The 26,374-nt window shown below is 40.0% G+C and overlaps 2 protein-coding genes across 7 annotated transcripts in view; both read left to right on the top strand.

The window, feature by feature from the left end:
- Window positions 1-20,441, top strand: part of dennd5a (DENN/MADD domain containing 5A) — a 38,923-nt gene extending 18,482 nt beyond the window's left edge. For 2 of the 6 annotated variants that reach the window (XM_084001743.1, XM_084001742.1), the window contains 21 exons: window positions 1,017-1,204; window positions 1,462-1,773; window positions 3,281-3,496; window positions 3,609-3,843; window positions 4,300-4,389; window positions 5,531-5,681; window positions 6,161-6,254; window positions 6,463-6,567; window positions 7,460-7,591; window positions 7,684-7,836; window positions 7,955-8,042; window positions 8,130-8,217; window positions 12,804-12,932; window positions 13,452-13,573; window positions 13,673-13,818; window positions 14,516-14,634; window positions 14,726-14,907; window positions 15,236-15,318; window positions 17,303-17,426; window positions 17,893-18,061; window positions 18,890-20,441. In XM_084001743.1, the coding sequence (XP_083857869.1) occupies window positions 1,017-1,204; window positions 1,462-1,773; window positions 3,281-3,496; window positions 3,609-3,843; window positions 4,300-4,389; window positions 5,531-5,681; window positions 6,161-6,254; window positions 6,463-6,567; window positions 7,460-7,591; window positions 7,684-7,836; window positions 7,955-8,042; window positions 8,130-8,217; window positions 12,804-12,932; window positions 13,452-13,573; window positions 13,673-13,818; window positions 14,516-14,634; window positions 14,726-14,907; window positions 15,236-15,318; window positions 17,303-17,426; window positions 17,893-18,061; window positions 18,890-19,073 (3,110 nt within the window). In that variant the 3' untranslated portion in view covers window positions 19,074-20,441. The remainder of the gene's footprint in view (window positions 1-1,016; window positions 1,205-1,461; window positions 1,774-3,280; window positions 3,497-3,608; window positions 3,844-4,299; window positions 4,390-5,530; window positions 5,682-6,160; window positions 6,255-6,462; window positions 6,568-7,459; window positions 7,592-7,683; window positions 7,837-7,954; window positions 8,043-8,129; window positions 8,218-12,803; window positions 12,933-13,451; window positions 13,574-13,672; window positions 13,819-14,515; window positions 14,635-14,725; window positions 14,908-15,235; window positions 15,319-17,302; window positions 17,427-17,892; window positions 18,062-18,889) is intronic. The other 4 variants (XM_084001747.1, XM_084001746.1, XM_084001744.1 and 1 more) reach the window with 3 other exon arrangements.
- A 2,006-nt stretch (window positions 20,442-22,447) lies between these two features.
- Window positions 22,448-26,027, top strand: sinhcafl (SIN3-HDAC complex associated factor, like). Its single transcript, XM_083998275.1, has 5 exons — window positions 22,448-22,608; window positions 22,785-22,884; window positions 22,981-23,095; window positions 23,655-23,805; window positions 23,918-26,027. The coding sequence occupies exons 1-5, from the start codon at window positions 22,481-22,483 to the stop codon at window positions 24,099-24,101; spliced, it is 678 nt and encodes a 225-aa protein (XP_083854401.1). The 5' UTR covers window positions 22,448-22,480; the 3' UTR covers window positions 24,102-26,027.
- Window positions 26,028-26,374: the final 347 nt, after the last annotated feature.

The following is a 26,374-nucleotide window of genomic DNA, read 5'->3' as shown; positions in this document are numbered from 1 at the left end:
GTTAAAGATACACTAGAAGTGTTTTCTAAATTGAAGCATTTTTTGACCCAAGACTCGGCTGCATCTGTTGTCTCTGAAATAGAACAGGCCGCGTTATCCTGTTACAATATGTCTGGTTTACAAATGTTCACACACAGGATCCACTCCCTAAACTCACAGAGGATTCCTTTAAAAACTCTGAATCACGCAGATAACCAGACTGAAGAGTTAACACTGTAGTAGGATTGGGTGTTTTCTTTCTTTCTTTCTTTCTCTCCTGTCTTGCTTATCTACTGTGTTATGACAAGGTGGAGCCTGTGCTTCTAAATCCTTCTATCAGCTGTCCAAAATCATACATCAGGGAGATGAAGTCAGCCGTGCTTGCTAACCAAGCTAACGTTGCTAACGGTGTGGATGAATCCCTGTGGTTTCACTGTGGTTCCTGTAAATATAAGCACTGCAGCGCTGGCTAATCATACGACTTGGGGCTGGTTTGATGGATTTCACACTCAGAAAGAGCTGATGCATGAAAAACAAAAATCCCATTGCAATAACAGACGGTCATGTTGCGCAACTTTTCTGTCACATGCTGTTGGGGCAACAGACAGCATTTATCAGGCAGTGTTGGGGGGGGATGACGCACGAAGAAAGAGATGTGCAACCAAAACCAATTCTTGAGTTTGTCCCAAAAATGTACTTTGATTGTTGTCTAATGTCAAGATGTTATGAAGACTGACCAAAACAAGCAATAGCCTACACCAGCTGATCTCTTCTCTATGAGTTTACCAGAAATACTAAAAGTCTCTTAGTCATGTCCAGTAAATGTTGAATTCACCAGCTGTAACGTCATTGAACAAGGCAAGCAGTGATTTTGAAACAGCTAATGAGGAACAAATGTTGAAATACTATTGATCATTCAAAGCCATTACAGTTGTCCAGGTTTTAAATAATGAAGTCAGGGAATAAACTGTGAGATCTGCTCTGTAAATATGGCTTAAACCTTCACTTTTTTTTGTATTTGTGTGTGTGTGAAACAGATTACCAGAGGCTGATGACGGTGGCAGAGAGCATCACGGCCTTAATGTTCCCGTACCAGTGGCAGCATGTGTACGTTCCCATCCTGCCCGCCTCACTCCTCCATTTCCTGGATGCACCTGTGCCGTATCTCATGGGCCTCCACTCCAACGGTCAGGACGACCGCACCAAGCTGGAGCTGCCACAGGAGGTACAGACGCATCGTAGTGTCTTCCCAGCTTTTTAAGCTTTGTTTAAGTGTCTAGTTGCTTGTGATGTTTTGAACCGAGGCCTATTTCACAGGGGTAATTCAGGGTTAGGTACTACTCTCAGCCTGTCATTCCAGTTTGACAGTCATCAGTTAGTTCAGTTCTTTCACTTCCTGACAAACTATGTGCCTAGGGTATAATGCATTGTTAGACATGTTTGTTCTGATAGTTAATTATCTCGTCCCTTGTCGTCCTCCAGGCTAACTTGTGTTTTGTGGACATCGATAACCACTTCATCGAACTGCCAGAGGAGTTGCCCCAGTTTCCCAACAAGCTTGAGTTCATCCAGGAGATCTCAGAGGTGCTCATGTCCTTCGGCGTGTCTCCAGAGGGACAGATTCACTCCAGCGAAAGCCAGGCCAAGTACCGGAGCTTCCGATCTGTTGATATGGTCTCAGACAAGCGCAACGGCAACCTGGCCTCGCCCCTCAACTCCTACCTGCTGAGAGAGAACGAAACTATCGCCAGACTGCAGGCTCTGGTGAAGAGGACAGGAGTCAGCCTGGAGAAGGTGAGGGATGATGGGATGTCATTAATTAAAAATGGCTGCACAAATGACAATGTAATATGTTGGTCCAATTATTATTATCAGGTAAAAAAAATGCAATATCACAATAATGCAAACAAATTGCAGAATAATAAAGCTTCACTACATCACAAAGACTAATATTTACATAGTTATGATCTTATTTATGGACAGTTTTGTTTTACAGAGTTTGAATTAATTTGGTGCAAGTGAATGAATGAACAAATAATAATAAATTGGTCGTGCACATCATGATTTTATGATTGAACAATACTTTGTATTTCAGTAACTAACACATTCAATCCAAATCCAGCCCTGCAAATCTTATTTTATGTTAATTATTTGCAGGATACAATGCAGGAAGAGCAATATAACAGTATTTCTGCATGAAGTAGAAAAAAATGCAGATTTACTGCATAATAACATTACAGCCATTACTGCAGTACAAGACAGTCACACATTGTTACTAATAGGAAAATACAGGTTGTTTATATTAAATGTTTTTCATTATTGTGTTTTAATTAGGAAATGTTCTTTTATATTATTTCATTATGGATTTTGCACACAATAATTTTCCACCTATATAATCATGGTTATGATATTCATATAGCTCCCTGTGTAACTGCCCTCACGTTACTGTTGTGTTACGGTTCCTTCCAGTAGTCGTGTGGAGACTTGAAGATGTTTTGCTCTTCATCCAAGAGACTTCATCAGTCCATCACCTCCGTTTGCCTTTAAAAAGCTTCTGGTCGATATCTCACGGCCTCAATGACAGAAACCTTTATAAACACTGACATCAACAGATGTAGTTGGCATCTTTACAGTTTCATCTCCATTTGGCTTCAGTATGCTACAGCTGTAGTAAGTAGTAGTAGTATAATGAAATACTTACAGTACTGAAGGCTGGGCCATGGATCAATTGGCTGCTAATTAGAGAAAGTCTCTGTATGTGCAGGCTAATCAGCTTAGGCACTTGTGCCAGCAATAGTCCTCCATGAATGGATTAGCTCACTGTCTGTGTATAGTTTCCCAGTTACGAGGTCAGTCCTCACTTATAATTATTCTTATCTAAACTCACGCTGAGTTTAATCCAAGGGAACAAGTCGGTGATTAAACAGATTCTTGGTTCATGTCACTGGACTGTGACTTTGTTTTGCAGTTACGTCTGCCTACAGTGGCGGGCCTGTTGGTGCGTCTGTCCAGCTGACCCACTGACATGCTAAAAAAAAGAGCTTCTGTGTCGCTTTGATTTGGGCCATGAATTCCCAGATGCCCTTGACTTCCTTTCCCATAACCTCGTTGCTTCATTAGCAGCCTGTGGTAACAGCCAGATAAGATAACATGAAAAATATACAATGCTGTGTTTCTTTTCTTCCTCACTTCTTTCTTACTCATTTTTCCTGTTTGCCCACTCTTCCTTCATGTTTTCCTCTGTGTGTGTGTGTGTGTGTGTGTGTGTGTGCGTGTGTCAATGAATGCTTGTGCACATCAGCTGGAGGTGAGAGAGGATGCCAGCACCATTAAAGACACACGGGTCCAGTGTGATGAGGAGGAGTTAAAGATGCACCAGCTCAACATCCAAGTGCGCGAGGTCTTCGCCAACCGCTTCACCCAGATGTTCGCAGACTACGAGGTGTTTGTCATCCAGCCGAGCCAGGACAAAGAGTCCTGGTTCACTAATCGAGACCAGATGCAGAACTTTGACAAGGTAAAATGCTGCAGATGGTTTGTTAACGGTAAAGTGAAGTGTTGTTTTTCCAAATCTTACAACATTGTATTTCTTATCTATTAAATTTGTGTGTGTGTGTGTGTGTGTGCAGGCCTCCTTCCTGTCTGACCAGCCAGAGCCCTACCTGCCCTTCCTGTCTCGTTTCTTGGAGACGCAGATGTTTGCCTCGTTCATCGACAGTAAGATCCTCTGCCATGATGACGAGGAGAAGGAGCACACGCTGAGGGTGTTCGACTCCCGCGTGGATAAGATCCGCATGCTGAACGTCCGCACGCCCACACTTCGCACCTCCATGTACCAGAAATGCACAAACATCGAAGAAGCAGGTAAGCACAAAAGATCAGTCTGCACATCTTTGAAAGCACTCAGGCTTCAACAACAATAAAAAAAAAGTATGTTGGGAAATCTTTGAAAATAATTGGATTGCTTTCAAAGCACCAAATGTTGTATGGGAATTGTTCAGCTCTCTGGACCTGTCTTTGTCCTGGAGTAAACACCTCTAATGAGGAAAACTCTGATTCGCTGAGATAAAGCTTAAGGTTTTAGTTAGAAGATGAATAGCTTCACTATAGTGTATTAATTGTAAAATATTTGCTTCTATGATGTTGGACTATGAGCCTGTGTAAAGCCAAAGCCAATTAAAGTATGTTTGCATGTAATTAAAACCCCTTTAAACTCCTTTAATTTGAAATCCAAGTGAATGTCAAGGTGTGAACTTGTGAGCAGACTTGGAGATTTCATCTCTTTACTTAACTGACTGATCATTGCTGTCTCGTTTGCAGACAACCTGCTAAAAAAGCGATATGAGAAAGCTGATTTTGTTGTTCCCGGACCTCATGCCATTGGGCTCAACAACGACAAGACCCACCGTCGTAATATTTGCTCTTGTGACCTTAAATATCCCTGAGTGGCAGCTCTTTGAACATGTGTGCAGTGCCCTAAGATAGGTGCACTCATAGAGGATGGATGAGCCTCCATTGAACTTGACAGCTTCATAATTCTGATCGATAATGAACAAAAACAATTCCTCCCTCAAAGTCAGAAGCACTATTACTGTTTTATCTTCTCAGTAAATGTGTTTTGTTTACTTACCACTGCAGAGACAAGATTCCTCCGTGAGCCCCTCTGTGCACTGCACACATGTCAGTTTTTACTAAGCTTGGTGAACAATTAAATGCACTTAAACTCATCTCTATAATTACAGCATGTGGGTGAATTGGTGATAATGATTTTTTTCAGGGATTTAAGTCTTTGTACCTGTGAATTGCAGCTTCAGACAGACAGTCTCTACTTTTTTTCCCAACCTTTTTCACACTACACTTTACATCATCTATAAATCATCTCTTCCCCCCTCCCTCTTCTTTTGCATCTTTTGCGTTTTGCACCTCACATGCACTGTATAATAAGGTAACCCATTTATGGTCTAAAAACTCATCCGTGTGTGGGTGTGTTGTAATGAGGCATCAGAAAAACACTGTCTAAAGCTGCATTCATGGATGAACTGGTTCTTTAAGAAAAACAATTCTGGGCCTTTTATTCTCTCTTTTCATTGGGTTCTGTGGGTGTTGAGAACAAAATGTTTTTTTTTCTATTTTAACTTCTCTTTCTTCTGTTGTCAATCAGTTGCTAAATGAGAAATAAGAGGTTCTTTGTCATAATTATGCCAGTTTCTCAACACAATTGGCTGCAGAGAATATGAACATTTCTTTCAAATAATGATGAGAAAATATATATATATATTTTTTTGTATTTAAAGTGTATTTATACAACATCCTTTAAATGTTGTACTTGGCAGTGCTAAATGATAAGTTGTTGGTATAGTCACTTGGACAGAACAGGCAGAAGTCGTGACCAGATGATCTCATAAATTGTAATTGCTAACAAAGACACGTTGTTGTGCCACAGACACTTACTCACCCTCGTCTCGACAATGAAAACAACAGCAACAATGATTTGGGCAAAGGAACAAAATGAAAATGTCCTGTAACCTCACCGTCGACCTCTCCTCCACAGAGAAAGCCATTGAGATGAGAGTGACAAAGATCGACCACACTGCCCTCCACCCCCACCTGCTGGACATGAAGATCGGTCAGGGCCGCTACGAGCAGGGCTTCTTCCCCCGGCTGCAGTCTGATGTGCTTTCCACCGGGCCCACCAGCAACAAGTGATTATTTCACATTATTATCATCACATCAAAATTTGCCCCATGAAATGTTTTTACTTGAAATTTAGGTAACCCTTTAATTCACAGGCCGCTTATTACGTGATAATGTCCAGAAATAGCCATGAAATCACAAGTAATTGCGTCATAATGTCTAGAAATAGCCTAGAAATAACGGTCAATTTCATAGTAATGTCGAGAAATAACGATTAAGTAGAAATAGCCCAGAAATAACGGTCAATTGCAATCTTGTAATCTTTTGCCTTTATGAAAACATGGCATTACTATGAAATTGACCGATATTTCTAGGCTATTTCTTGACATTACTATGCAATTACTTGTTATTTCTTGGCATTATCAAGTAATTATCACGTAATTAGCAGCCTGTAAATTAAAGGGTTAGCGAAATGTACCTTTATACAATCTGATCTTATCAGCTGTTTGTTTGTAAAGCTGTGGGGTTGTGTTGTTTTGTGTTACAGATGGACCAAGAGGAGCGCACCTGCCCAGTGGAGGAGGAGGGACCGACAGAAGCAGCACGCCGAGCACCTTTATTTAGACAATGACCAGAGAGAGGTCAGGGGTCGCCTCGGGGTTTTGTTCTCTCAGCTCACATTTAAACAGATTGACACCTTGTGCTTTGTTGTCTCTGTTCATTTTGCATGATGTGTTCTCTGTTAGCTTTATTTTGACTTGGCTCTCACCCTGTCTCCTCACACTTCTGGTCACTGTCTCTTTTTTGTCTTTCTCCGCCTCTCTTGCACTCATGTTCACACACTCTCAGCATGTAGAGTGTTTGTTTCCGGAGCTGCAGCTCCTGCTGTTTCTTGACTACTACTGGCTCTCACAGTCCTTCAAGCCCTGTCTAAAGTCGGTGACTGTGGACGTGGTATGTGTTGGTAGTCCACAGACAACATGACCTGTCCATCCCTCTGCTTCCTACACCTCTACTACCAGCTGAGCTTTGTAGCTGATAATCTATCTGGGGTTGTGACAGGTGGAACTCATGAACATGAAATCAATAAAGAAAAGTACATTCATTTCTATACATTTTCTTCAAAATGTTGTTTTCGCAACCTGAATAATTTTAGGCTTAGTTTGATAAACAGTAATTAATCATCCCAGTTGTTTTGCTATTTGGTCTTTTTGGTTGCATTTAAATTTGTAGTAGTAGTAAATTTTTCTTCTTTCTTTGAAATAGATGTACTTGTACATCAATTTTTATTTTAGTCATTTCAGTGATGGATGCACTTTCATTAACCTCGGAAACGTAGTTTATTATAAGAGTATGTAATGAAAGTAAGCAATGAAGCACTTAATTTGTTCTTCTTGTATTAGTCAATGCACTTGCCAAAAAAAGTCAGCAGTTATTCATCAGTTAGCTCTTTCTTGGTTAATATTTGAATCATTTCAATTTCATGAGTTTCACTCCTCATGGGGGGTAGTAGTTAGATAACACCAGTCTACTATAATTATCAAAATGGCTTAGATTTAGTGTATAGTGTGTGAAATGTAATGATGTAAAAAGGCTGTGTAGACCTACATGTATTAAATATTGAGTCTATATTGTAAAGTGTCCACCCTTTTTACTATTGAACAAACTGTGACTAAACACTTATAGTTATTCTAGTTATTCCCTCTATCTTTACCTTGGAGTGAGACCAGTCCTGTTGTTGCTAGTAATAAATAGTGTAGAAACCTACACTAGTAACATGAGTTCATTCACTGGTGGTTTTTTGGTTTACCTGGTTGCTGACTGCCCTCTCTCTGTCTCTTATCAGAAATACATCCAGGAAGCCAGAAACCTGGGCACAACCATCAGACAGCCCAAACTGTCCAACCTGTCGCCGTCTGTCATCGCTCAGACCAACTGGAAATTTGTTGAAGGGTTGCTGAAGGAATGCAGGAATAAGGTTAGACTATCTCTCATTCTCTACTCTGTTTCAGTTGGTTATGTGTACACAATACACGAGTATGTGTGTTAATCTGCTCGTGTCCTCTGCAGACCAAGCGAATGCTGGTGGAGAAGATGGGCCGGGAGGCGGTGGAGCTGGGTCATGGAGAGGTCAGCATCACTGGTGTAGAGGAGAACACTCTGATTGCGAGCCTCTGTGATCTGCTGGAGAGGATCTGGAGCCACGGGCTGCAGGTCAAACAGGTCAGGAAAAGCAAACCTGTGCAGTCATAATGCACCTGATCAGTCCTTCTAAATCAGTTAAAGGACCCGGGGTGCTCTAAGAACAAATAGTGACTCTGTTGTATTTTGTCTCTTTCAGGGTAAATCAGCCTTGTGGTCCCACCTTCTGCACTACCAGGAGAGTAAAGAGAAGAAGAATGCAACCCCAGGTGGTTTGGGACCTCCAGGTAAAGACTGAAACAGTTCCCTTAATGTACACAGTTGATGATGAACTTGCATTTACATTGAAGAATTCTTTATTTCTCACATTTCAGGTTTCATTCATGACACTGAGCGCCGCAAATCTGATGGTGGTGGTTTAGCCATGCCGCCTCTGAAAATCTCCCTGATCCAGGACATGAGGTGAGGGGGACTGGGGACAGTTTAGAGGGGAACCATTGTCCATCTTAATATAGGAATAAAGGCATTGCGTCACTTTATTTCATCCAGTGTATGAACAGATGTTTAAAATCTGCACCAGCTGCTGATCACTATCTGGGAAGTAGGGCTAAGACTGCCCCCTTGTGGGAGACTGTCAAACAGCATCCAGTTGTCACAACCTGTTTCAGAGTTGAGAGTGATCCCATCATAATTACTGTCCAAGTAGAGTCTCTACATCCACAAATGAATTCTCAGACAGACAAATGATCAATTGACACAAGAACCCACATATTGGCTTCATTCTTGCTACTTGTATCTCCTAACAACCAATAACTTTTCTTTTAGGCCAAGTGTAATCAGACTGGGGTTTTCTCATTTATTTTGTATCTATTATAAGGGCTTCTTCATAACCACATCAGTCTAACCACCGGATCTAATCTTCTCTATCTCTATTCTATTTCTATTTTATTGTAAGGGTGATTCATTTTTACTCCGTAGATGAATTAACTTATGGATCTGAATCATAATAACTACTGATATTTTAAATATCACTTTTCTTCATATATTTGTTTAGTTCCCAGATTATGCACATGTTTTTTGGTTGAGTAAATAATGCTATAAAGAAAAAACAGCAGTTTTTCTAATTAAAAAGTAGGGACAAGATTTTGCTTGATAAAGAAAGTCTATTGCAATTTCTTTTGGAGATTTTTTTTTTCTTCCAATCAATTAATCACTTTACTGTTTCAGTGCGACCTGTGTTTTATGTAAAGTAACACATATCAAAGACAAATCATATAACAAAATCATATGGTAGGGGTGTCATATAGTAGCTCAGTTGGTAGAGCAGGTGCCCTATGAACAGAGACAACAGTGGCCTCGGGTTCAGTTCCACCGCCGGTAGCCCTTTACTGCATGTCGCCCACCCCCCCTCTCTCTTACTCCCTATTTCCTGTTTTTTTCCAAATGTCCTCTATCATAAAGACACAAAAAAGCCCCCAAAAAGTACTTCAGTAGTTGACACTTTAAAGATGTTGTAACAGTTTAACCCAGTTTCTTAATAGTTTAACAAAACAAACTTTTGACATGATTGTACTTGACTGATAGCGCGGTTTATGTTTTTGTCCTGTCAAATGCAAGCATAAGGCAGTATGATAAGATCACATACTAAGATAAGTTAGAATGAAATGCTAACCACATATGTCCTCTGAAACATGTAGTGGTATATAAACAAAGATATTGATCTACACACACAGCATGTTTGCCAGATTTTAAAGCTTATAAGAAAGCAACAGCATATTTTTCTAGTCTAGTTCTCATGGGCACAATATCTCAGTAATGCCTTGACCGAACAACTTTAAATTGGGCCCAAACATTTACTGATAGATTTGCTGTGGCTAAAGGTCACACGGTTTTGGCCTGTGACTGCAGTGACTGCGATATTTCCAAATTTTCCCCAAGGAAATCTCTTTAAATTTAGCACTTGGGGTGTTGACTCTATGAGATTTTGGGGGTCAGAGGTCAAGGGACCTCACAAAACACGATTTGAGTCTTCTGAATGCAATATCTCCCTACCACCTGAAGGAAATTTCTTCACAAATGTCCACTTGGACTCAAAGACGAACTGATCAGACTTTCACACCAGTGATCAATGTTTCATATTTTTCTGGATAAACGGAGATCTAACCTGAAACTAGTCTCTGTGGCTGAGTAGGGCTGCACAATTAATCGAATTTTAATCACGATCACGATTTTGGCTGCCACGATTAAATTAAGATGATCGTCACGATATTAACATATTAAAAAACGGGCTGTGCTGCATCAAATCAAGCGCCTGTAGAGCCTGTACTTTCTTACTTTTATTTGAGTAAAGGAGTTGAATCAGCAGCTACTTCTACCAGATTTATTTTTTAATTTTTTGTTTTTTACACAAGTATCTGTACGCTACTGTACAGAATGACACCTCTGCACTCTGCAATGGCATTTATTTTTCGCTAGCCCTTTGTCATTTTTTTTTTTTTTTAATTTTTTTATCTTATTTATTTTTATTTTACGTTTTATTTTGAACTGAAAGCTTTGTTCACATATTGTTTGTTTCAAATAGAAAGTGCAATAAAAACATGTTTTATCTAACATAATGTATAATCGTGATTAATAATCGTGATTTCAATATTGACAAAAATAATCGTGATTATCATTTTGGCCATAATTGTGCAGCCCTATGGCTGAGGCAAACAACCATGAGGCGTCTAGTTATAACTTCTAGAGGTGGGGAAACTTTCTGCATGTGATCAGATAGCAGAGACAGTCAGATATGAGACTGAAAAAGAGGGAGGAGATGACAATGCATCAATGTCCCCAGTCACATGTGAACAAGTGACGCTGCAATTACACAACCACAGTCCCACACACCCATTATCCTCATCGATTTTTACTCTATAGCATTTATACAATAGAAAACAACAGCATCTCAGTGACCTTGAGAGCCTCTTGTGTCTCCTATGAATGCTTTAACACCTGTGTGCGTGCGTGCGTGGGGCGATGGCAGCCATCGCTGTCGTCATGTCGTCTACCGTTCCCCAACCGGAGCCGAGGAGCCGGTGGGTTTGTGTTGCGTGTTGGCGGCGCAGAGTGAGTCCGTGTAAGAAGAACGCGTTACTTCCAGCCTAATTACCAGACCCCCCGCCATGCAGTCTGACTGAGCAGAGAGGAGGGGTTAGGGTCAGCTCAGGGCAACACACACACTCAGCTCTACCCTGCTGATACACCGACCCTCCTCCACGCACACGTCTGGTGCCATGGTCGTCAACAGAGGCAACCACCACCCTCCCGTAATGAGATGTAATAATTCATGATATTGTCTCAAACCGTTTTTTGAAGTCTTTTGTCCCCTCTGCTATTCGCCTCTTAAATTCTTTGTAATGATTTTATCCTTCTTGCCATGCACATTTTTATTGGTCAAACATGTGCAACTTATGTACTTATTCACTCATTCAACGGATCTTTGACTACACTATACCCTTGGCATCCTATTCTATCTATTTATTTACCTTATCTGTTATATGTATTTATTGTGTGTACCCGTACTGTGTTTTTTATGGACTGTGCAAGCTGCTGAAATCAATTGCCCCTGGTGGGATTAATAAAGTTGTTTGAAGTTGAATTTGAAGTTGAACAGGCGGTAAATATTTTTACTAAAAGTGAGGAGTTAATCTTAAAAATCCCCACATTTTTTTATCTTATCAAAGATGGTGAGCTCATATCTCTGTTGCTAAGTGTTTTCAAAGTAAGAGGTAAACACTAGTAGTACACGTAGTGGATGTTTTTGTCTGTTGCTATGGAGATAACAAGCAGAGGAAACTGGGTTACGTGGGGCAGAGTGAGAGTAGAGGGTGGAGACGGCGGCGAGGGGGGGATGGATGAGGAGACATGACGAGCTCTTAGCCGACGAGCTTATGGCACAGGTGGAGTGGAAGGGAATGTGTCTGGACGTCGGAGGCATGATAGTGGCTCGGAGCGATGGCATGGGACCCACACACACACACACACACACACACACACACACACACACACACACACACACACACACACACACACACACACACACACACAGGGAGTCTGAGAGGCAGAATAAGACATTCATGTCTGTGGCTGTAACAGTGATTCAGGCTGAATGGTGCTGGAGAAATACAGAGTCAGGAGAAATTATAAAGATTCCTCAATACTGACACAGATACTGTCTTTAACGGAAACCAAGAATATCACTATACGTTTGTCAGACATTGTCAGACTGTCACAGGATTTAAGATTTTTTTTTAAATAATACTGGTAATGCTGAAGTGATAAATCCCTTTTTTCAGTTGAGCAAATACTGAAACTTGCCACAAAAACTTCTGTTTCATTTTATTAAGCCAAAATGCCAAATGTTCACATTTGTGTTTCAAGAGAATTTTCTTTGCTTCTTATCACTGGAAATGAAATATCTTTTCCCTTTTAACTGCTAATTAAAAAAACTAGAAATTCAAAGACATCAAGGTTTGAAAACTTGTGACAGGCTTATTTTCACCATTGCATGATGTTTTATGGATTTGATAATTAAAGAAAAACACAGAGAAGCAGATTAATTAAAACAGGAAGTTGATGTTAATAGCATCCCCAAACATTTGTTTAATGTCAATACATGAAAGTGCACAGACAAACAAGTACGGTTCGATTGCGCATTATTGCTCTTGTGGGCAGTGCAGCGTGCATGAAATGAAGAGCACCAGTTGCCTTTAGCTTCGTCTGGCCCAGGGTGTTTCCTGCATGTTGATAATCCTTTTTGATGTTTGCAAACACAGTTCACAGTGGATTGTTTCCTTTGCAGCTATAAAATATAGTGGCCACACACTGAAGTGACATAATAGCAAGCTATGATACTCAGTGATGTGTTTGATGCAGTTAATTACCTTCTCCAGACATGTTGCACGGACGTATGAACTCATTTTCATTTTCACACAATGAAAAATGGGGCAAAAGCTCTTGCAATGACATCTTCTGACATCTGTCTGGTCTGTTATTTTATTTTTCAGACACATTCAGAACATCAGCGAGATCAAGACGGATGTGGGCAAGGCCAGAGCCTGGGTTCGCCTCTCAATGGAGAAGAAGCTGCTTTCCAGACACCTGAAGCAGCTGCTTTCAGAACACGAACTGACAAAGTGAGCAAAAAACAACCTTTTACTTATTATTAAACGTATTAATTAACTACAACAATGAGTCTAAATACAACAATATAAAGATCAGGAAGTATCTTTTCCTACCTGTTCTATTTTGTTATCCTATCCTGTCTATTTGTTTGTGTAGGAATGTCTGTCTCATATGAAATTAAGATGATATGCTAGGTGCCCATTTATAATACATTCACTCTTTTGAAATTTCAAAGCATCATCCTGCAGTCCACTGCCACATAAATAATTCACTGCGCTCTTCATAATTGATATCTGAGTGGTGAACTGGGTCACAGGGATGTCTGTCTGCCTTTGTGACCTTACACAGTCATTTGTTCTACTTCTATATCAAACCAAACACCACCAACCAACACACTTTGTTGCTCATTTGCCCCTACAATAATCCTCACTGTTGAGAAGTGGAACCATTTAAAAAAAATAATTAAAATTTCTGGGTATAAAAATGAATGATTATTGTTACAATAAATGAGCTTTTTCTTTTTCTTTTAGAAAACTGTACAAGCGATATGCCTTCCTTCGCTGTGATGATGAGAAGGAGCAGTTTCTTTACCACCTACTTTCTTTTAACGCTGTGGATTACTTCTGTTTCACCAACGTCTTTACAACCATCAGTGAGTGCTGTTTTGATCCCACACAGCATGGCAACAATATCACTAAACAAGGGCTTCTTTGTGATCTTATATGATGTTTTTCATGTATCTCTCCTCCAGTGATACCCTACCATGTGGTGGTTGTTCCCAGTAAGAAGCTCGGTGGCTCTATGTTCACCGCCAACCCCTGGGTGTGTGTTTCTGGTGAGCTGGCAGAGACTGGAGTCCTGCAGGTCCCCAGAAATACTCTGGAGATCACTTTCGAGGTTGGTGATTAGTATCTGATCAAGAGTAATTCCTCTTTATTGCAACTTTTTTGTAGTCTTAGTGTATTTTTTGTAGTTTTAGTGCTCTAAGGAGCAACAGAGGTGCAGCTGTTTACTTAGATTATCTAAACCAGAGGTGTTCAGGGGCCACAAACAGCACAATTTGATCTCAAGTGGGCCGGACCAGTAAAATAATAGCTTGATATCCTATAAATATAAAGAATTTTGAATTTTTCCCTTTATTTTAGTACAAATTCATCCTGAGGGTTGGATTGGACCCTGTGCCTGACTGGGTTTGGCCCAAGGGCCGCACGTTTGACACCCCAGATCTAAACCATATTTTTTTGATATACTGGACTAGAGTGGACTGACATGTCAGTAGAAAGAAAACTGTAAATAACATTGTATGACAAGTCAAAGTTAACCATAGATATTGGGTAATAATATAAGAGTGATTGGATGCTTACAATGGATAATAATAATTGGGTAATAATTTTCCTTAACACAGTTGTTGTGTCTTCCAGAAAGATGTGTCAGTAAAATGATTGCCTTTCATTTAACAAACTATAGTTAAAAACGACCAAGACTATGAAAATAGATAGTATAATATAATTATCCTGTGAGCTAATGCCTTGTGTTGTGGATTTAGTTTTTGTTTTAGGTGCTTGACACTTAGCATGTTTCTTTTTCCTCTCAGTGTCAAAATCTGGGCAAACTCACCACAGTACAAATGGGCCACGATAACTCAGGACTCTACGCCAAGTGGCTTGTGGAGTGTGTTGTTGTCCGTAACGAAATCACAGGCCACACGTACAAGTAAGCACACATTGTGACGAAAATTTCACCGACCATCGATTTGACCAGATAGTTGTCAAAGGCATGAACTCGCCTTGTCTCTGTCGTGCAGGTTTCCGTGCGGCCGGTGGCTGGGGAAGGGCGTGGACGACGGCAGTCTGGAGCGGATCTTGGTGGGAGAGCTGATGACCCCCACCACAGAGAACGATGAGAGGATGTGTCGCACTCCCCCGATGCAGCAGTCCCCGGGGATGATGAGGAGGTTTGTTACCATCTCGCCAAACAGCAAACCAAGTAAGTTCCTCAGCTCATCTTTGCAAACTCCTCCGTGTTGTACCGTGTTGTATGTAGATATTTGTTATAATCTAACAGAAAGGAAACATCTGCCTCTTTTGGATTTTCCTCTTTCCACCTCAGTTCGAGATTGTCCAATGTCCCTCACTTTTTGTGCTCATTAATGCTTGAAGTTTTGTTCACATTACCTTCAGTGGTTAAAAATCCAAATGCATGAATGAGAAAACTCAATGACAAGTGGGTAAAACGTGGATGGGAGTGTTTGTTTTTCCTCTGTGTGTCTGTATTGTCTGACAGCATCTCTGTTTGCCTTTTCCTCCTCACCCAGAGTTAAACACAGGTCAGATCCAGGAGGGAGTGGGAGAGGCCATCAATGGGATTGTGAAGCACTTCCACAAGCCGGAGAAGGAGGTGAGAGACGCCAGTCCAGACAGGCCCCAACATGTAGTTCTATTATTCATCACATATGAAGAAAAAGCAGCTTTCTGCTCTGATGGTCCCCGAGCCCCCTTTCATGCATTGTTTCATCTGTTGTTTTTATTATCAGAATGGTGTCCTATATTTTTCCTGTTCTAGAGGCACCAATTACAAAACACCAATACTAATAATTACTATTCATAGTAGGTAGAGAGATAATTGTGTTACGACTGTAGTGTAATTCAATGGAGATTTGTAATTTAACTGTTGATTGCAGGTTTTAAAAGTCATCCATTGTGTATTTAAGGTTTTTTTTTTCTATCATGGAAATCCCCTTCACTCGTGCTCCACCTCTACAGTACAGACAGGCCTCTGACTTCAGTGGTCCCAGCATCCTTTTCATTATAAACACCTTTGTGTACATTAGCGCCGTGCCTCCACTTAAAAGACCGAACCCAGACCCTACATCACTCAGTAACTACAGATCTGTCCCAGAATTACCCTTTCTAAAACTTATTTTATCGAAACTGCTACTTTACCAAAACAATGATTCTCAGTGACTGTGCTATCATTATTCTACTGGACCTCAGTGCTACTTTCAACACTCTTAACACACCATCTTAGACTGTCTGAAGCACGATGTTAGCGATATTGTCACAGCATTAAATTGGTTCAGCTCCTATCTCACAAATAAGTCTGTCTCAGTCAACATGAATAGATGCTTCTTCACCTCAGCGAACCTGTCATGTGGGGTCCCCCAAGGCTCTGTCCGCGGCCCCATTCGCTTTGCCTACAACATGCTGCCTTTAACCTTGGTTTTCACCGACCTAGAATCTTTGGCATGATCTCTGACTCTCTGTCCTCAAGGCTGATGAACATGTAGAGGCAGTAGTACAATCCAGATTATTTAATTGTGTACAATCCCCTTTCCTCTCATTCAGTGACTGACTGAATAATAGCTATCTATGATCTCATGTCCTCCAGGCTTCACTTCTGTAGTCGCCCTCTTCTCAACTGCAGATGGTCCTCGTAGTGATTCCTGGGGGAGGGATCACATTACCTCCATCCTGGTGTCACTTCATTCACTCCTGATTCATTTTAAAATAAATGTTAAGATTTAGCTGTTTGTTTTTTAAGCTCTCAGCAGATTAAATTAAACACCAAGGACCTAATGGTGTATTCCCAGTCATGACCCATCGCCTGCCCATGTCAATCAGATCTGCCCCATTCATCGACTCTCAAAACATATTAATTTCCCTCGTATTCAAGCCAAGATAAGCAGGCTCCTCCATTCTGTTCATGTTTCTTATATATTTTTGATTTTGAATTTTGATTTAGTGTAATTTTTTTGCCTTGGTGTGGCACAGCACTTTGGTCAGTGTGCTCAAGACGTGCTCTATAAATAAATTTGAATTGAATTGACTGAACAATAACGGGAGGCTGCCAAGAATTAAAGGTTATCCTAAAATTAAAAGGCACTTTATCCGTTGTTGTTGTGTTTGTAACTATGGTTATAGTGTATGTGTTGCGTCATACAATATTTCAGTCACGATAGCTTGCCCACTTGCCTCTTGGACATGTTTTTACCTTCATACTGAAAACTGAAAACTCTTCCTTTCAAAGAATAAGAAAATGTACACAGTCAGCGGTTTAATTCAGCAACGTTCATCAGAAATCTAAATACATTTCCCTCTCGACATAACGATTTATTATTCAAAAGATGCTGTTTCCTCTTGAGAAGAAATATGACCTGAGAGACAGCTGTGTCCCGGGCACTCTAATTGCTGCACCTTCCTTCCACCCTTCCTCCTTCCTCCCTCTTTTTCAGTAAAATACTCGGCATGTTGCGTTGGTATCTTAATGGGAAAGCTCGACCTGAGAATTTGCTTCATTGCTTTATTGTTTTCTGATTTGAAAGGACACAACAACTTTTTAGTTTCTTTAACTATATGCATCTTCTTGTTTTTGCTCTCCACAGAGAGGCAGCCTGACCCTTCTCCTCTGTGGGGAGTACGGCCTCGTCTGGGCTCTGGAGCAAGTTTTCCAGCACGGTTTCAAATCACCACGACTCTTTAAGAATGTCTTCATCTGGGACTTTTTGGGTAAAGACTTAATAACATTACCTCCTTAAGTCTTAAATGTGATATTCCACCCAAAATTGGCCGTAAAAAGCTCAAAACAGCAGCTGTGGTCAGTTTAAGTTAAATGCCAGCGAAAGACTCTAATACTGACATGTTGAAATAACATTCTCCTGCAGCATGATCCACTTCTCTGCTGTACAAAACATCTGTTTGTCTCCAACAACAACAGTTTTGAGAAAATACACTTTGCTATTTGTAGCTTGAGGATAGTGTCGTGAAATTACATGAAACTGAAGTAGTGTATTCATCTTTCAGTCACTCATTATTTTGTGTAGTGATGGTTGTACAATATTTAGAATATCTGTGCAGGCAGGAAATATCACTGTAAAAACCCAAAAGATTTTAGATTAAGTGTTGCAGCAAACAGACCTTTGTATTACTGTACAAACAGTGGCTAACTGGTTTGTATTTTAACTTGCTTTAACAGAAAAGGCACAAGTGTACTTTGAAAGTGCAGAGCAGCGGGAGGTGGCTCCAGACGAAAACTGGCAAACAAGAGTGCGCCACTTCTGCCGCTTCATGCGCGCCATCAACAACACATCCAGAAACATCGGCAAGGACGGAAAGTTCCAGATGCTCGTCTGCCTGGGCGCAAGGTAGGCAGGCAGCACTCACTAACACCATGAGACATAATTCCTTAGATAAAACACCCGGTCTCTGCAGCTGAAGTGGATGCACTGCTCTGTGTCTGACCCTTCATCAAGGAGTCAAGAGAAAACGATCTCTCCTTGGGGGATTCTTGAAGTATCAGATATTCCAATGATTCTTCTGTGGAGGGGTGTATGTGCCCTTGTATTGGCTGCATAATGATCTAGTACTTTGTGTCTTGGTGTAAAGCTCTGTTTTTAAACTCCTTCATATGAATTAAGTCAATTAGTTGATCTATTGAAAAATTTGGGTTAGAAGAATTCATTAAAGCAGAAGTAAGCGGAATGTTTGTGTTAATATAAGTCTTAAATAGTTATATCTTCCGACAGCAATCACTTACAAAGAGTGTTTGGTCCGAAACACGGGTCTGTCAGTCACTCTGCTCTGCTCTAAGCCGAGGAGAAAACTTCTTGTATACTTCCTTGTATCCTACAAGCTTTATCCAATGAGGAGAGAGAACGGCATGAAGGGCTGTGTGTGCAGGCAAGGGATGCACGTGAATGTGGTGACGTAGGGACAAGGACCAATAGATTCATGACGAGGGCGGGGGCTGCTAACTCCATCGGCTGTCAAAAAGTTAGCCAAAACGACCGGATCGCTTACTTCTGCTTTAAATTGCGTGTAAAAAAAAAAGTCCATCATTGAAACTTTTTTTTTTTTTTTACACTGCCTTGATTTTAAATTATTCATATTGGAGTATTGCAGTTGCATGTTTTTATAGTTTTAAGCTGGTCCATTGACTTCATGTGTGTGTGTGTGTTTTCTGCTGCTTTTAGGGACCATTTGCTGCATCACTGGATCGCTCTGCTCGCAGACTGTCCAATCACTGCTCAGATGTACGAGGAGACGGCACTGATTAAGGACCGCTCGTTGGTGAACTCTCTGATCAGAGTGCTACAGACTCTGCAGGAGTTCAACATCACCCTGGAGGCTTCACTTGTCAAAGGTGTTGGGATCTAAACCAAACCGACCAACTTCCCACCAGTTGTACGTGACCAGGAAGATCACTGGGGACCACTAAAAAGAATAATGGAACCTTTTATATGCAGAAACAGACTTGAACAAAGGACATTTTCTGGCTTATATTAAAGCTACTGTTACATTTGCCATATATTAAGTGCAATGAGCCTTTCAAGATTGGTTGTTATTTTTATCCTCAATGATGTTGCCATTAGATGTTAAAATATGTTTTCTATTATGAACCATGATTTTCACATTACTGACGATGACCTACTTGTGCTATAACGTTTTATTGAAAGCTAAATATTTTCATTGTTATCGTGAACTGCTGACAATGGCTATATTTAAGGGAAAGTGAGGATCAAAGCTGTTAATATATTTTCAGAGAAAAACAGTATTATTTTGTTAAATCAGTCAAGTTGCTTGCTCTGTTGTCAACTCAGATTCCAATGTCATAACGCAGAGCTGAAAGCAAATGATGTAGAAGTATGCTTTATAAGTATGTGTATGACAGGGAGGTTTGTAGAGTGGGAGATGATTAATCTATAGACTAGAGGAATTAAAAGGTCATCACATTTGGGCCTTTCCCTGAGAAATGTACAAGTATGCAAATCTTTTACATGGAATACCTTCAGAAGAGAAAACGACCCTTCTTGCATGATAATAAGACTGTGTGGCTTCAGACTGTATACAATGATGGACAGGATATTCAGTGGGATATACAAGAAAGTACCCCAAGTTTTTGGTTTGTGTTCCAGACACAAGTCCTCCAAGTGATGCTTGACCCAGCTTTCTGTGCAAAGTCGATCACAATGACAGCCTTCGTGTAAATACCTCCAACCAGCCCTTTCCCTGACCATCATCCTAGCCCTTACACATCTGCCCTCTTCTCTGAACAAAGACAGCGTGATGATCTTCGTAGATGGCTCATAATGAAGGATGATCTCCTGCTCCCCATGTAAGGAGAAAAAAAAGGACTGCTTTTTTCCCCCTGCAGATTTTGTCATCATGGTTTCTTGCTATGCAATATCCACACGAGAAAAATTCAGCCCCCTACAAACTCAATATCATGGTGTCTTGAGGTTTTACCGGGCCCCTCCTCTGTTACATACATCAAACTTTACTGTGCAGAATAAGAGATTTGATATGTGAAGGACTTCTTTTCTGTGCCAACAATGTCTGGAATGACTGTGTTGTACTCGTCTGTGTACGACCCACACATGAGCATCTTGGGAGATATATATTTTTGTTTTCCAATACGGTTGTACATTTATTGACATAGGTGTAATGTAGTGTTTACTAAGTGAGCAACAGTGTACAGTGTAAAAATATATTAAGAATAAAGCATCTGTAATGCGTTAAAATGGGTTTTATTGTGGTAGAGTGAATCAGTTGTTTATACAATATTTATATTATCTGCTGAGTGTGCTTTCTCGTTTGAAGAATGTAGCTTACTTTAAAAATTCACTGCTGTCAGCTCCACTGGTTTTATTCAACAATAGTGAACTGAATGCCTTTGATTTCTAGACGCTTGGTCCAAATAACAGAACAAAAGAAGCAATTTGATTGAGGTGAAGCTTGTGGGAAATTATGATTTAAGTGATGAATGGTTAGTTGGAGCCTTTTACCCCACTTTGTATTTATTAACACAAAAATAATTAAACCCCGCCACAACATTCCCGATCTAATAATTATAATCAGCTTTGTGTCAAACAAAATCATAGTTACAAGGTAATATAGCCGTGATTTAATGGTGATTTTCGCAAACGCGCTGTTTTTTGGTAGATAAACACAATAATTCCCGCTGCAGGCGCTTTCTCGGCTGAAAAAAATGTAAACAAACTCTTTCGCGCCATGTCAGAAGGCTGTTTTTCTTTAAAGCCTCAGGCCGGGTGGTTCATGGGACTTGGAGTTTGACAGTAGGCCATTAACGATGTGAGTGAACGGCGTTCGCTCGCTCGTTTGACTACACCTCCCAGAATCCACAGCTTCTTAGAATCACGCAAGGACAGCCGTGATTGGTTGACTCGAGGTTCAAACTCAACGGTCGCACTCCTTATATGGTCATTGTACGCTCAGCCCTTTCATTACGGCTTTTTATGCAAATGAGATTCTAATGGCCAGCTGTATGCAGCAGTAGTAAGAGCATGCGCAGTGCGTGAAAAGAAATACGGCGAAGATTCAAAGTTTTTGTTCCGTAAGTACGCTGTTATTTCTCTTACACAGAATTTACACTTGTGAAATACTGCTTGGTTTGTTTGTGTGGGGACAGACTCGTCGCGGTGTGTTGTAATCCTAGCCTGACGCGTGTGTTTGCAGTTGCAACGAGCTAAACGTACAAAGAGTAACCGACTCGACAATGGGATAACGTGGAAGTGAACGAGAGCGTGGCGTGGTTGGAGGTAGCAGACTCGGCTAGCTAGCATGCTAACAGCTAACAACAATGAACCGCATTTGGCGCTCTAGCGGGGAAAAGTTTGAATTTAAAGGGGAACGTGGGTTTACCGCAACTTTTTCGCATTTTAATAAAATCCCGAGAACACACATGCATTGCACAAAGTCGACAGTCGTGTGTCGTTTTTTAGACACGCGTGTTGCACATAAATTCAACGAGTAGTAGTAGCCCGGTAGCTTTTTGTTTCTTACTTCAGAAAAGCGCTATTCCCCGCTTTTTGTTTCGACTTGTCTCCGCAGACAAACACGCAGCTAAACAATGTCCCAATATCGCCAATTGATACTTGTATTAGTGCATTTTTGTGTGCGCAAGATTTCAAATGTTCAGAAAAGTCACATTAATGACAGTGGACGATAGTAAAACGCTTGTGTTGGTGGGTGTTAACATCTCTGTGATTCAACTCACTCACGTTAACCGGACCGGGGAGCGTGTGAAAGTTTGCACTTTGCAACCTGTATTACCTAAATCTAACCCAACCGCTCATTAAGCTTTATTTCCTTAACACCGAAACCGATAATATCTGGTTATAATATTTATGTTATGTCGGTGTTATCTGTTTATAATGTGTTCCCGCGGCTCGGCTTAAAAATTCCTTAAGACACTTGGTTGATTTTATTTTTTTTCATTATTTATTTGCTTTGGTCGACGTTAATTTAGGTTTTCCAAGTGTTTATGAGCTGCAGATACGATGCACTGCAATAAAACTGTGTTTTTTCATACAGGATATGTTGAAATTATGGTTTTAAAAATTGCTCGCTCATATGTGTCTGAGCGCCTGTAGGGACCGCCCCCTTCTTCAGTAGTAGAAAGCGCGACTGTCTGCACACATCCACTGTGCTTGTAAAGGGATTGGGACTGGGATTACCGAGCTTTGTTTGTTGTTTATCTTTTTTTTTTGTTCCACATCTGCAGGTTTTTTTTTGCCAGATCATTGACCAACTACAGACAGAGTATGTTTGGCTTTCACAAGTCAAAGATCTACCGGAGTAACGACGGATGTTGCATCTGCAAGACCAAGTCGTCCAGCTCCCGGTTCACAGACAGCAGTCGGTATGAGGAGACCTTCAGGCTCTGTTTTGGGTAAGAGCTCCCATTCATTCATTCATTTATTTACATTTACATTGGGCGTTTGTGTGTTGTTGTTGGTGTCTGTAATTAATTGCTTGTTTTTAGGACTGTTAAACATAAGCAATGACTCTGTTTATGGTGTTTCAATGTGTGCGTTAATGTTTATCTATTATTTATTATTTATACAGACTGTCAGAGGATCGTGTTGGAGACATTTGCAACGCCTGTGTGTTACTGGTGAAGAGGTGGAAGAAACTGCCTCATGGCTCCAAGAAGAACTGGAACCATGTAAGTGATGCATCCCCACTATAGTGAGAGTAATATTTGTCTGGTTGTCTGATGTTGGACTTTTTAAATTAACATATTTTTGCTGATGTAACCCAGGTGGTGGATGCCAGAGCTGGGCCGGGCTTCAAGGTGACAAAACCCAAGAAGATCAAGAACAGTGACGGCAAGAAGAAAAGCAAGCTAAAGAAACTTCACAAGTTAAAGAGACAAAGTAAGTTGATATTAAATATTAGGTAATGCTTAAGAACTGCTCAGACATTAAACATGTTGACTTGAAGTATCTTTGTCGTGCATATATAAATGCAATTGCACATGAAAAATGACTGAGCATCTTGTGTCTCTTTATATTGGGACGTGCTCTGTGTTGGAAGTTTGCTTTTGAGCTTAAACAGAATAGGAAACTCTAAGGATTATGTACATAAATGTGAATATTATGAGTAATATGAATATTTGATCAGTTTCTTTGGCATCTATTGTACTAAGCTGGGAATTAATATATTTTGCACTGTGTATCAGACAAAGCATTATCAAGATTAATTTCTTCTATAATTGTTAGGTCAGTAAAACACTAGAAAATGATGAAAAATGTGTGTTAGAGGAAAAAATCTAAACATTTTTCTAATTGGTGAGAAAAAATGGAACACTCTTTAAAGTTCCCCCAAAGACATCAAAAGTTGGTGAATTTCTCTAAAAGGCACAACTGTCAGCAGTTAAGTCCAGATAAATCTCATGACAGTCCTCTAAGCGTGTTTTGTTTTGTTTCCAAGCAGACTCAGATGCCCACAGCACGACCTCCAGCGTGTCTCCTGCCCAGTCTCCCAGTTACAGCAACCAGTCAGACGACGGTTCAGACATCGAGTCTAAACAGAGACGCTCGACTCCCTCCATCTTCTCTTTCCTGGATCGTTCCTACTGGAAAAGGCAGGCTACTTTTCAGATTTACTAAATAGTTTTGCCTCCCTTTGTAAAATAATTCAACTATATAATATTGACTTATTTAATAATGGTCTCTTCTCACCTCTCCTTTTTGTAGACAAAAGGTGTGCTGTGGGATCGTCTACAAAGGACGGTTCGGCGAGGTGATTATCGATCCTCGTCTTTTCAAGCCCTGCTGCAGTTCCAAAAAACAGAAGACACTGGCGTCCACACAAGTGGCCACACATCTTCCCGACACACTTCCTCCACAGCTCCCGGAAGACGCTCAAGAAACCTGGTGATTTGCTTTTCGTTAACTCCCTCTGTAGGGTTATCCATGGCATCCTCCTGGATTTGTCTCCAGTGGCAGACCTCCCATTCCCCCTGTTAGATCAGTTGGTTAGATATTTCTTTTCTATGTAATATTCCTTTTTTTTATATGGGTATTTTTTTTAACTTTTTGTATAGAGTTAATTTTCTTTTTTTATGAAAAGCTAAAAAGAAAGAAAAAAAAACTTATGGGCATTAGCGTTATTTATAGAATGAGGAGATAAAATTTGAGGCTCCGTTTCTGATTCTCTTCTGTTTTGATTATTTTTGTATTATGTGATCATAAATGTTTTGTCACTTTTTCATACATATCAAGACTGTTCTTTTTTCCTAATTTGTTAAAATGTAAGTGTGCATATGAAAGACACCAGCTTTTTCTAATACCAGCTTTTTTTGTGTGCGAGTGTAGGAGTGGCTCTTCGTTGCTGCCATGTTTTTGTCCTTTCTGTTTGCTCCGTATGTGCAAATGCGCGAGTCTGTAGTTTTTCTAGTACACAGAGGGCTATCAGTGACACCAGGGATCATTAGTACACTGTTCTCCACGAATTAAGCTTTTAATGTGTGTATAGATATGAGCAAATAATCTTCTAACATTCTCACAGCTTAAGCATGCCATGAGTTTGAAACACTCCATTGTAATTTGTTCAGTTTGTGCACATTGACTCATAGATGAGGTTAGACCATGCATGCAGTACATTCCTTTGCCTTTCTGGAATGACAAAAGCGATTTGTATTTATTTCCTTTGTACAGCCTACAATGAAATGAAAATGCATGTTGTAAAGCAAATGTTTTTAAAATGGAATTTGTAAATACAGTGTTTTGGCTCTTGATCCATTCAAACTTTTTTAAATGACAGGAATGGCAAACCACTACTTCTGTAAAAAAAAATGTTTTGTGTGTCTGAAAGGTGCTGAAAAAATGTACTTTTACGCTAATTCAGTTAAGTTTTTTTGTTTTTGTTTTTTTAATCTTATTTTCACATCTCATTCTCTCAGACACGTTTCTCTAAAAGATGTGCAAAGCTGTAGCCTGTGCTCTGTGCAGAAATGTGTTTAAACTGTAAACAAACTTAGATGCTTATTTGCAGCATCATTAAATCATTCACTAATGGCTTGCAATGGTAAGCAAGCGGACATTCAGGAAACACAGTCTGTTTTATGGCTACTCTGTTTTTGCCAGAAAAATGCTGTTAGAGAAAACGTGTTTGTGATTGTCATTGCTGTGATTTATTCAGATGCAATTGTCCAAGTTCAAACTATGCAGACATTATGAATGTGAGAAGTTCTCTGGGGATGTCTACCACTTTTGCTGTTTTAGTATAAAGTGGTGGATTGTTTATTCAACCAAATTGAAAAAGCAAACAATTATTTCAGCAATAATCTTACATTTTCCAAATCACGATTCATAATTGTCTCAAGGTATTTCTTATGGTATAATAATGCTCAGATTGCACAGTTTCAGCAACGGTGTGCTTACTGTCTCTCAAATCGATACTGCAGTGACAACGGTTTCTCTTTTCTGTTTTTACAATATTGTTACCAATATCAGACTTCATGAATTGACAGACAATATTCTGTAAAGTTGCTTAATATATAAACTTTTCTGCGGCAGGGTAGTTTAATGCTGAACACGTTCTATTATTCTTTTTAAAAGGAGAAATGCTGCTTTCTTTTAAGCTGCAGAATAAGCTTGTTTTTTGTCCTTAGGGAGTTGCCATATTTTTTTTGCGAGGTACATTTTGGGATGTGAAATGTGCCTTAATGAATTACCTGACCTTTTCATTATGATTCTCATGTAATTTATATTTATTTATTACAAACCTTTTTTTCTTTTTCTTTTTTACTGAAATTTTGAGACAACTGGTGTAGAGTCTTTCAGAAAACCTGTTCTTAATTTTGTGCACTTCCTTTGAACATGCAATGTAGATGATTTTCAATGCTTTTTTGTATACTGTACCACAAAGTAGAAGTGTATTGTAATAAAAAATGAAATAAAATTGACAAAAACGAAATAAAATGTATGCGTGTAATACTTATCTGGGCCGGCAGGTGGTGCGCAAGAGCCACACGGCGGCTTGTGCGCACTGAAGCCATCCATGACTGAAACACCTTGGAGCGGTCCAACTTGATTCAATTAAGTTTCCTTTGTTTGTTTTGTCACTGTTTTAATGATTTAGCAAAAATATTTTTTACTATTTTGGAAACTACTATATTATGCATATGCTTTTATAATATGATTTTATAT

This window comes from Trachurus trachurus (assembly GCF_905171665.1).
Source record: "Trachurus trachurus genome assembly, chromosome: 3".
NCBI lineage: Eukaryota > Metazoa > Chordata > Actinopteri > Carangiformes > Carangidae > Trachurus > Trachurus trachurus.
This window is presented reverse-complemented; position numbering and strand designations above follow the sequence as displayed.